Source organism: Pseudophryne corroboree, chromosome 2, assembly GCF_028390025.1.
Source record: "Pseudophryne corroboree isolate aPseCor3 chromosome 2, aPseCor3.hap2, whole genome shotgun sequence".
Lineage (NCBI taxonomy): Eukaryota > Metazoa > Chordata > Amphibia > Anura > Myobatrachidae > Pseudophryne > Pseudophryne corroboree.
Genome location: NC_086445.1, coordinates 537,303,159 through 537,315,661, shown reverse-complemented (window position 1 = coordinate 537,315,661; position 12,503 = coordinate 537,303,159). Strand labels below are relative to the sequence as shown.

The following is a 12,503-nucleotide window of genomic DNA, read 5'->3' as shown; positions in this document are numbered from 1 at the left end:
GTGGATGCTGGGGTTCCTGAAAGGACCATGGGGAATAGCGGCTCCGCAGGAGACAGGGCACAAAAAAGTAAAGCTTTACTAGGTCAGGTGGTGTGCACTGGCTCCTCCCCCTATGACCCTCCTCCAGACTCCAGTTAGATTTTGTGCCCGAACGAGAAGGGTGCAATCTAGGTGGCTCTCCTAAAGAGCTGCTTAGAGAAAGTTTAGTTTAGGTTTTTTTCTTTACAGTGAGTCCTGCTGGCAACAGGATCACTGCAACGTGGGACTTAGGGGGAAAGTAGTAAACTCACCTGCATGCAGAGTGGATTTGCTGCTTGGCTACTGGACACCATTAGCTCCAGAGGGATCGAACACAGGCCCAGCCGTGGAGTCCGGTCCCGGAGCCGCGCCGCCGACCCCCTTGCAGATGCTGAAGCGTGAAGAGGTCCGGAAACCGGCGGCTGAAGACTCCTCAGTCTTCATAAGGTAGCGCACAGCACTGCAGCTGTGCGCCATTTTCCTCTCAGCACACTTCACTGGGCAGTCACTGAGGGTGCAGAGCGCTGGGGGGGGGCGCTCTGAGAGGCAAATATAAACCTTATACAAGGCTAAAAATACCTCACATATAGCCCATAGGGGCTATATGGAGATATTTAACCCCTGCCTGACTGGAAAAATAGCGGGAGAAGAACCCGCCGAAAAAGGGGCGGGGCCTATCTCCTCAGCACACGGCGCCATTTTCTGTCACAGCTCCGCTGGTCAGAACGGCTCCCAGGTCTCTCCCCTGCACTGCACTACAGAAACAGGGTAAAACAGAGAGGGGGGGCACATTAATGGCTATATATATATATATTAAAGCAGCTATAAGGGAGCACTTAATATAAGGATATCCCTTGTATATATAGCGCTTTGTGGTGTGTGCTGGCAGACTCTCCCTCTGTCTCCCCAAAAGGGCTAGTGGGTCCTGTCTTCATTAGAGCATTCCCTGTGAGTTTGCGGTGTGTGTCGGTACGTGGTGTCGACATGTATGAGGACGATATTGGTGTGGAGGCGGAGCAATTGCCAAATATGCAGATGTCACCCCCCAGGGGGTCGACACCAGAATGGATGCCTTTATTTGTGGAATTACGTGATGGTTTATCTTCCCTTAAACAGTCAGTTGAGGACATGAGGCGGCCGGACAATCAATTAATGCCTGTCCAGGCGCCTCAAACACCGTCAGGGGCTGTAAAACGCCCTTTGCCTCAGTCGGTCGACACAGACCCAGACACGGGCACTGATTCCAGTGACGACGGTAGAAATTCAAACGTATTTTCCAGTAGGGCCACACGTTATATGATTTTGGCAATGAAGGAGACGTTACATTTAGCTGATACTACAGATACCGTAAAACAGGGTATTATGTATGGTGTGAAAAAACTACAAACAGTTTTTCCTGAATCAGAAGAATTAAATGACGTGTGTGATGAAGCGTGGGTTGCTCCTGATAAAAAGTTGATAATTTCAAAAAAGTTATTGGCATTATACCCTTTCCCGCCAGAGGTTAGGGCGCGCTGGGAAACACCCCCTAAGGTGGACAAGGCGCTCACACGCTTATCCAAACAAGTGGCGTTACCCTCTCCTGAGACGGCCGCACTTAAGGATCCATCAGATAGAAAGATGGAAGTTATTCAAAAGAATATATACACACATGCAGGTGTTATACTACGACCAGCTATAGCAACTGCCTGGATGTGCAGTGCTGGAGTAGTTTGGTCAGAATCCCTGATTGAAAATATTGATACCCTAGATAGGGACAATGTTTTACTGTCGTTAGAACAAATAAAGGATGCATTTATCTATATGCGTGATGCACAGAGGGATATTTGCACACTGGCATCTCGGGTGAGTGCTATGTCCATTTCAGCCAGAAGAGCCTTATGGACACGACAGTGGACAGGCGATGCGGATTCAAAACGTCACATGGAGGTTTTGCCGTATAAAGGGGAGGAGTTATTTGGAGTTGGTCTATCAGACTTGGTGGCCACGGCTACTGCCGGGAAATCCACTTTTTTACCTCAAGTCACTCCCCAACAGAGAAAGGCACCGACCTTTCAACCGCAGCCTTTTCGCTCCTACAAAAATAAGAGAGCAAAGGGCTTGTCGTACCTGCCACGAGGCAGAGGAAGAGGGAAGAGACACCAACAGGCAGCTCCTTCCCAGGAACAGAAGCCCTCCCCGGCTCCTGCAAAAACCTCAGCATGACGCTGGGGCCTCTCAAGCGGACTCGGGGACAGTGGGGGGCCGTCTCAAAAATTACAGCGCGCAGTGGGCTCACTCGCAGGTAGACCCCTGGATCCTGCAGATAATATCTCAGGGGTACAGGTTGGAATTAGAGACGGATCCTCCTCATCGTTTCCTGAAGTCTGCCTTACCAACCGTCTCTTCCGAAAGGGAGAGGGTGTTGGAAGCCATTCACAAGCTGTACGCTCAGCAGGTGATAGTCAAAGTACCCCTATTACAACAAGGAAAGGGGTATTATTCCACTCTATTTGTGGTACCGAAGCCGGATGGCTCGGTAAGGCCTATTCTAAATCTGAAGTCCTTGAACCTCTACATAAAAAAGTTCAAGTTCAAGATGGAGTCACTCAGAGCAGTGATAGCGAACCTGGAAGAAGGGGACTTTATGGTATCCTTGGACATCAAGGATGCGTATCTACACGTTCCGATTTACCCCGCACACCAGGGGTACCTCAGGTTCATTGTTCAAAACTGTCACTATCAGTTTCAGACGCTGCCGTTCGGATTGTCCACGGCGCCTCGGGTCTTTACCAAGGTAATGGCCGAGATGATGATTCTTCTTCGAAGAAAAGGCGTATTAGTTATCCCATACTTGGACGATCTCCTAATAAGGGCAAGGTCCAGAGAACAGCTGGAGACAGCTTTAGCACTATCTCAAGAGGTGCTAAGACAACACGGGTGGATTCTGAATATTCCAAAATCCCATTTAATCCCGACAACTCGTCTGCTGTTCCTAGGAATGATTCTGGACACGGTTCAGAAAAAGGTTTTCCTTCCAGAGGAAAAAGCCAAGGAGTTATCCGATCTGGTCAGGAACCTCCTAAAACCAGGAAAAGTGTCAGTACATCAATGCACAAGAGTCCTGGGAAAAATGGTGGCTTCTTACGAAGCAATTCCATTCGGCAGATTCCATGCAAGAATATTCCAAAGGGATCTGTTGGACAAATGGTCAGGGTCGCATCTGCAGATGCACCTGCGAATAACCCTGTCACCAAAGACAAGGGTGTCACTTCTGTGGTGGTTGCAGAAGGCTCACCTATTAGAAGGCCGCAGATTCGGCATTCAGGATTGGATCCTGGTGACCACGGACGCCAGCCTGAGAGGCTGGGGAGCAGTCACACAAGGAAGAAACTTCCAGGGAGTATGGACGAGTCTGGAAAAGTCTCTTCACATAAACATTCTGGAACTAAGAGCAATCTACAATGCTCTAAGCCAGGCGGAACTTCTCCTGCAAGGAAAGCCGGTGTTGATTCAGTCGGACAACATCACGGCGGTCGCCCATGTAAACAGGCAGGGCGGCACAAGAAGCAGGAGTGCAATGGCAGAAGCTGCCAAGATTCTTCGCTGGGCGGAGAATCACGTGATAGCACTGTCAGCAGTGTTCATCCCGGGCGTGGACAACTGGGAAGCAGACTTCCTCAGCAGACACGATCTTCATCCGGGAGAGTGGGGTCTACATCCAGAAGTCTTCAACATGTTAATAGACCGTTGGGAAAGACCAATTGTAGACATGATGGCGTCTCGCCTCAACAAGAAACTGGACAAATATTGCGCCAGGTCAAGAGATCCACAGGCAATAGCTGTGGACGCACTGGTAACTCCTTGGGTGTACCAGTCAGTGTATGTGTTTCCTCCTCTGCCGCTCATACCAAAGGTATTGAAGATCATACGGCAAAGAAGAGTAAGAACAATACTAGTGGTTCCGGATTGGCCGAGAAGGACTTGGTATCCGGAACTTCAAGAGATGCTCACGGACGAACCGTGGCCTCTACCTCTGAGAAGGGACCTGCTACAGCAGGGGCCCTGTCTTTTTCAAGACTTACCGCGGCTGCGTTTGACGGCATGGCGGTTGAACGCCAGATCCTAAAAGGGAAAGGCATTCCAGAAGAAGTCATTCCTACCTTGATTAAGGCACGGAAGGAAGTCACCGTGAAACATTATCACCGCATTTGGCGAAAATATGTAGCGTGGTGCGAGGATCGGAGGGTTCCGACGGAGGAATTCCAACTGGGTCGTTTCCTACATTTCCTGCAATCAGGATTATCTATGGGTCTCAAATTGGGATCCATTAAGGTTCAAATTTCGGCCCTGTCAATATTCTTCCAAAAAGAATTGGCCTCTGTCCCTGAGGTCCAGACTTTTGTCAAGGGAGTACTGCATATACAGCCTCCTGTGGTGTCTCCGGTGGCACCGTGGGATCTAAATGTAGTTTTAGATTTCCTCAAATCCCATTGGTTTGAACCATTGAAAAAGGTGGATTTGAAATATCTCACATTGAAAGTGACTATGTTACTAGCCCTGGCCTCTGCCAGGAGAGTATCTGAATTGGCGGCTTTATCTTATAAAAGTCCTTATCTAATCTTCCATTCGGATAGGGCAGAACTGCGGACTCGTCCGCATTTTCTCCCTAAAGTGGTATCAGCATTTCATCTGAACCAACCTATTGTGGTGCCTGCGGCCACTAGCGACTTGGAGGACTCCAAGTTGTTGGACGTTGTCAGAGCCTTAAAAATATACATTGCAAGGACGGCTGGAGTCAGAAAATCTGACTCGCTGTTTATATTGTATGCACCCAACAAGTTGGGCGCACCTGCTTCTAAGCAGTCGATTGCTCGTTGGATTTGTAACACAATTCAACTTGCACATTCTGTGGCAGACCTGCCACAGCCTAAAACTGTAAAAGCCCACTCCACAAGGAAGGTGGGCTCATCTTGGGCGGCTGCCCGAGGGGTCTCGGCATTACAACTCTGCCGAGCAGCTACGTGGTCGGGGGAGAACACGTTTGTAAAATTTTACAAATTTGATACCCTGGCAAAGGAGGACCTGGAGTTCTCTCATTCGGTGCTGCAGAGTCATCCGCACTCTCCCGCCCGTTTGGGAGCTTTGGTATAATCCCCATGGTCCTTTCAGGAACCCCAGCATCCACTTAGGACGATAGAGAAAATAAGAATTTACTTACCGATAATTCTATTTCTCGGAGTCCGTAGTGGATGCTGGGCGCCCATCCCAAGTGCGGATTATCTGCAATACTTGTACATAGTTATTGTTAACTAATTCGGGTTATTGTTAAGGAGCCATCTTTAAGAGGCCCTTTCTGTTGTCATACTGTTAACTGGGTTTAGATCACAAGTTGTACGGTGTGATTGGTGTGGCTGGTATGAGTCTTACCCGGGATTCAAAATGCCTCCCTTATTGTGTATGCTCGTCCGGGCACAGTACCTAACTGGAGTCTGGAGGAGGGTCATAGGGGGAGGAGCCAGTGCACACCACCTGACCTAGTAAAGCTTTACTTTTTTGTGCCCTGTCTCCTGCGGAGCCGCTATTCCCCATGGTCCTTTCAGGAACCCCAGCATCCACTACGGACTCCGAGAAATAGAATTATCGGTAAGTAAATTCTTATTATTTGTGACATTGCAAATGGCCTTAAAGGGAAAGTATGCCTGTTTGCAGATGACACAAAGGTATGCAACAGGGTAGACACACCAGGAGGGGTAAAACAAATGATTGAGGATCTAGGTAGACTAGAGGAATGGTCAAGAGTGTGGCACTTATAGTTTAATGCCAAAAAAATGCAAAATCATGCACTTGGGTCTCAAAAGTCCAACGCTAAATATAGTTTTATTGGCACTATACTGGAAACTACTGAGGAGGAAAGGGATCTAGGAGTCACTATTTCAAGTGACTTAAAGGCAGGTAAGCAATGTAACAAAGCAATAAGGAAGGCTAGTCAAATGCTTAGTTGCATAGGGAGAGGAATCAGCAGCAGAAAGAAAGAAGTAATAATGCCACTGTATAGGTCATTGGTCATTGGTCATCTAGAATACTGTGTTCTATTCTGGAGGCCATATCTTCAGAAGGATATTAATACATTAGAGACTGTACAAAGAAGGGCAACTAAAATGGTGCATGGCCTACATCACAGAACTTACCCAGAAAGACTAAAATACAGGTTGAGTATCCCATATCCAAATATTCCAAAATATGGAATTTTTTGAGTGAGAGTGAGATAGTGAAACCTTTGTTTTCTGATGGCTCAATGTACACAAACTTTGTTTAATACACAAAGTTATTAAAAATATTGTATTAAATGACCTTCAGGCTGTGTGTATAAGGTGTATATGAAACATAAATGCATTCTGTGCTTAGACTTGGGTCCCATCGCCATGATATCTCATTATGGTATGCAATTATTCCCAAATACGGAAAAATCCGATATCCAAAATACTTCTGGTCCCAAGCACTTTGGATAAGAGATATTCAACCTTTATCTCAATATATATAGTATGGAGCAGAGAAGGGAAATGGGGGACATGATAGAAACTTTCAAATATATCAAGGGTTTTAACAAAGTCCAGGAGGGAAACTTTCTTCAAATAAAAAGTATTAGAACAAGAGGACATGCACTGAAACTGGAGGGAAGTAGGTTCAGGGGAAATTTGAGGAAAAATTACTTCACAGAAAGAGTTATGGACAAGTGGAATAGCAACCCATCAGAGGTGGTAGAGGCTAAGAAAGTAGAGCAATTTAAGCATGAATGGGATAGGCATAACTATATCCTTACAAATAAAGATCAAATAAGGTTTGAGGTAAAAATATGGTAAAATAGGGGCAGAGTAGATGGGCCAAGTGGTTCTTATCTGCCGACACATTCTGTGTTCCCAATATTGTTACATTAGGCAGCATGCATCCACCATAGCAATGGAGGGATCACAGCAGGTATCGGAGATACCTACAGCGATCCCTCCTTCATACATTCCAGGGATACATAGTATTTGCGGCTAGCTGCTGAAAACTGGTGTTTTTGGTGACATAGCCACAAATACTGTTTGATAAATGGGCCTCTGTAGTCTATAATCTCAATTAAGAAGAAATTACCCTTGGAAAAGCGTCTATATTGGTCTTACAGGTTCCCAAGGAAAGGTTTTAATACTTTTCAGTGTCCTGCATCAGTGTTCAGAGAAAATTTCCAATTTCTACCTTAGGTGCTGCCTGGGTGTTACTCTTGTTACTCTGATCCAGGGATGTGAGGTGAGCTAAATGGCTCAGGAGGCACTGGCTAGCACCAGAGCCAGGTTTACATGCAATATATGAGCAAAAGGGAGCATCTGGGCATTATACAGAGGTTCAGCATTATAAACTCCTGGAAATTTGGTGAGTTTTGATCAGAGATGTGCGGAAGAGGTAGGCAGGGGAGGCACTGCCTCATCTGCCATAGACTTTTTACTTCAGAGTTTTGGCTATAAAAATAATTAGAATAATGCAAAGAAGATATTTCAAACATATTCTTTAATTTATCACATACTTTATACAGTCAAAACTCTGGCACAAACGTAAGTATGACAGGAAAGGCTCTGCCTCACCTCACCGCACGTCACTGCTCTGATCCCTCCTGAAGGTCAGCCATGGAGCATTTCCTATCTGATACCCAGTAAGAGCAGAGGGGGAGGGGCAGATGGAATCGGCCTTGTCTGATTTTTTTTAACTTATCTCCACATTTACTGATGGCAGCCCTGGTTACTGCTGTGTGTGTTATGCATTATGTATGGGGGTAACCCCAGCGCAGGCACGCAGCATGTGTATTTCATATCTGTGCCATGTATTAAATGACTGACCTGAGAACCCAACATACATAATTTAAAACACAGATACATATACACATTTCTTTTGAAGTCTACAAAATGATTGTGTAAACGACCTGTTACCTATCACACATTTATTCTTGAATATGATGTGGCAAAAGTCTCACTTGTTTGGTGCTGCAAGTAAATAATATCTAATGAATCTCTAGATATATATGGGTCACAATTTCATTTGCAGCTCAGCTGTTAAATAATGATGGTCTTGTTGCTCTTTTCAGCTCCTGTGTGAAGATCCTGATAAGCGTCTGGGTGTGGATGGTGTAATTAGAGACCATCCCTTCTTCTGGAGTATGGATTGGGAGAGGCTAGAGGCCCGCAAGATACCACCCCCATTCATACCCAGCAAAGTAAGTGCACTGTTATACCCCTTTACACTGCCTGAGGTGGGTCGCACACGGGAGCCTGACATGGGTGCTTCCTGCATGTGACCTGCCTCAGGCCCCTCGTGACGCAGCGGGGGTGGCGCTTAGAGATCACATGATCTCCAAGCGCTGCCTGTCCACACAGAGTGAACTGGAAACGGGTTGCATTGACACGGCTTCCCGTTCACATAACACAGTGAGTCGGGTTGAACATGTGTTCAACCCTGCTCGCTACCTGAGTTAGAATACCGGGTAGCTCAGCCCGGTTTATTCCAACTGGGCCCTTTCAGACCACACAGCAACACGGGTTATGCGTGCTCATGTGCAATAACCCGTGCTAATAATTGGCAGTCTAAGAGTCTTGTACTGTGCGTGTCTGTGGTGTGTATGTATAAAGCTGCCATGGCTCATTTCTTACTGACATTTGGTGTAGTCGGTATATAGATTGCAGCCAGATAATTGGTAAAGGCGAATGTGAATTCCCCTGATATGAATACAATATTATTATATACTTGTATTGTCTGACAGGGTTGGGGCTGGCGGTGGGGATCCCGGTCACAGAATGCTGGAAGGGGGGGCCAAGCGCAACAAAGCCCCTTGTAGGCTTGGTGGCTCGCTGCGCTCGCAACAGGTTCTATTCCCACTCCGTGGGTGTTGTGGACACCCAATAGAGGGAATAGTCCCTGTTAGTCTTCATGCCAACTGTAGGGATTTTGATCGCTCGGGATCCCATCGTTGGCATGGTGACTGCCAGGATCCCGAGTTCCGGTCACGTGACCGGATCCCGTCTGACATATATACAGTAAGGGCGTTCTCTCTCCCTGCTTAGATAAAATACATGTCTCTTATTTCTTCTCTCTGCAGCCACCTAAGAAGTCGCTTCCACACCTGGTGTTCTCAGATCTTCTGTCAGCTACACCATCAGCCTGTGAGTCACCAATTAGTTCCGTCCACCAGGAACTCTTCCGGGGATTCTCATTTGAGACTAGGATATAGCTGTCCTGCTGCAGATTACATCGGGGACCCCTTCATGAGCTCTGCTGCACTTGATATGGCATAACATCACCCATCCATTCTCTGAGGCCCTTGTAACCAGTAACTATATCATCTGACGTCTCCTCAATGAAGATAAGATCTTTAAACATCCTTGCCATCCTTGCCATAATAACATCATTTATTTAAATGTACACTGCAGTGAGCTTCTGAGCCTCTACGTCCCAAGCTCCAGTATCCATCAGAGGATGATAGAGAAGTAAGATCTAAGGAGTGTGATTGGCCGGCTATGGGGAAGGCGGAGGCCGGACTTTTTTTTTCTCTATTATCCTCCCACAAAGGAGAGGGATATAATAAGTTATCCAACTATTATAACATCATGTATGTAAATTTACACTCTGCGTGAGCTTGTGAGCCTCTACATCCAAAGCTCCAATATCCTACTCCTCTTATACTATGTATACATGTAATGGCTACACTCTTCTGTAAGTTTGTCCTGCGCTGACACCATTTCCAGTATTCCACCTACTGGTTCTGAGCTCTCATATCCCTATTGTATTCTAGACCTAGTTACTCCTGTCTTGTCCTCGATCGCAGACTCCAGTGTTTACTTCTCTGGATCTCCCCATTTTTACCTGGCACTATAGTACCACCCTCTTTCTCTTGTCTTCTGTCTTTGAGCAGCTCCTCTCTTTGAGTCTTTCGTTCTATCGGCATTGACTCGGGTCACTCAGTCAAAGGTTAAGCTCATACTACCACCAGTGGCGTAAGTCCTGATGGCATCCCAGTACCGGTAGGCACATAAAGCCTTATGGGAAAAGCGGCTATTATAGGCAAGAAGACCTGCTGGTGAGTTCTACGAGTCTTAACCCAGGGTGTACAAGGGTCACTGTCCAGAAGATCTTCAGGGGCAACAAACCCTTCTGGGAGAAGATTCTTCAGTTGTAACAAAATTTTGTATACAAATTAATTTTAACTTATATACCTATATATTTATTACAGCTCTGCCTATTATTACAGAGTAAATATATAAATTGCATATTTTTATATCAGAAAAGTTTTTACATGTCAATAAAGACATTGTAAGTACAATATTTTCAGTGTACAGTCTCTTCATTGTAGGGAGATAAGATACAATGTGCTCGATAGGGGAGATGTAAGTGCAGGTACAGTGGGGCAAAAAAGTATTTGGACAGCCACCAATTGTGCAAGTTGACCCACTTAAACAGATGAGAGAGGTATGTAATTTCCATCATAGGTACACTTCAACTGTGAAAGACAGAATCTGGAAAAAAAAAAAACAGGAAATCACATTGTATGATTTTTAAACAATTTACTTGTATATTCTTGTGGAAAAATAAATATTTGGACACCTACCAAGCAGCAAGATTTCTGGCTCTCACAGACCTTAAGAAGCTCTTCTATCCTCCAATCGTTACCTGTATTAATGGCACCTGTTTGAACTGGTTATCTGTATAAAAGACACCTGTCCACACCCTCGTACAGTCAGACTGCTACCTCTCCACCATGACCAAGACCAGAGAGCTGTCCAAGGACACCAGGGACAAAATTGTAGAGCTGCACAAGGCTGGGATGAGCTACTCGACAATAGGCAAGCAGCTTGGTGAGAAGAGATCAACTGTTGGTGCAATTATTAAAAAATGGAAGAAATACAAGATCACTGAATATCTCCCTCGACCTGGGGCTCCATGCAAGATCTCATGTCGTGGGGTATCAATGATCTTGAGAACGGTGAAGAATCAGCCCAGAACTACATGGGAGGACCTGGTCAATGACCTCAAGAGAGCTGGGACCACAGTCACAAAGGTTACCATTAGTAACACACTATGTTGTCATGGATTGAAATCCTGCAGCGCCCGAAAGGTCCCCCTGCTTAAGGCAGTACATGTCCAGGCCCGTCTAAAGTTTGCCAGTGACCATCTGGATGATCCAAAGGAGGATTGGGAGAATGTAATGTGGTCAGATGAGAGCAAAATCGAACTTTTTGGAATAAACTCCACAAACCGTGTTTTGAGGGAGAAGAATGATGAATGGCATCCCAAGAACACCATACCCACTGTGAAGCATGGGGGTGGAAATATCATGCTTTAGGGCTGCTTTTCTGCAAAGGGGACAAGACGACTGATCTGTATTAAGGAGAGGATGAATGGGGCCATGTATCGTGAGATTTTGGGCAAAAACCTCCTTCCCTCAGTAAGAGCATTAAAGATGGAACGTGGCTGGGTCTTCCAGCATGACAATGACCCCAAACACACCACCTGGGCAACTAAGGAGTGGCTCCGTAAGAAGCATTTCAAGGTCCTGGAGTGGCCTAGCCAGTCTCCAGACCCCAACCCAATAGAAAATCTGTGGAGGGAGTTGAAAGTCCGTGTTGGCAACAGCCCCAAAACATGACAGATCTAGAGAAGATCTGCATGGAAGAGTGGGCCAAAATACTTGCTACAGTGTGTGTAAACCTGGTCAAGAACTACAGAAAATGTTTGACCTCTGTAATTGCCAACCGAGGTTATATTACAAAGTATTGAGTTAAACGTTTTGATTGTCCAAATATTTATTTTCCGCAAGAATATACAAATAAATTGTTTAAAAATCATACAATGTGATTTCCTAGTTTTTCCCCCCAGATTCTGTAACAGTTGAAGTGTACCTATGATGGAAAGTACAGACCTCTCATCTTTTTGAGTGGGTCAACTTGCACAATCGGTGGCTGTCCAAATACTTTTTTGCCCCACTGTATATGCCCCACCTACAGTACCGCTGGATTCGCAGGTTTTCCCCTGCAAAACACCATGTAATTAAAGTAGCCAGGGAGGTAACTAGACCTTAATGGGCCCCCACTACAAAACTCTGATGGGGCCCCCAATGCTTCTGGAGAGACACCTCCATCCGAAATGCTCCACTAGAGCTTTCTATGATACATGCATACTGAATGAAAATGAGATTTATGGTAAGAACTTACCGTTGTTAAATCTCTTTCTGCGAGGTACACTGGGCTCCACAGGGAATGACATTGGGGTGTAGAGTAGGATCTTGATCCGAGGCACCAACAGGCTCAAAGCTTTTACCTTCTTCCCATAATGCTTAGTGCCGCCTCCTCTATAACCCCGCCTCTGTGCACAGGAGCTCAGTTTTTGTTAACCAGTCCAATGCAGTAGCAGGTAAAAGAGACGACAATCGCTCGTAGCCACATACACCATACACTCACGACAGGAGAGGGTGTCAGGGGCTA

General features: G+C 45.9%; 1 protein-coding gene across 1 annotated transcript in view; it reads left to right on the top strand.

Annotated features, from left to right (window-relative positions):
* Positions 1 to 10,310, top strand: part of LOC135050941 (protein kinase C delta type-like) — a 43,476-nt gene extending 33,166 nt beyond the window's left edge. Inside the window, exons 8-9 of the mRNA XM_063957178.1 lie at positions 8,117 to 8,245; positions 9,125 to 10,310. Of these exons, the coding sequence (XP_063813248.1) occupies positions 8,117 to 8,245; positions 9,125 to 9,256 (261 nt within the window). The 3' untranslated portion in view covers positions 9,257 to 10,310. The remainder of the gene's footprint in view (positions 1 to 8,116; positions 8,246 to 9,124) is intronic.
* The last annotated feature ends 2,193 nt before the right edge of the window (positions 10,311 to 12,503 follow it).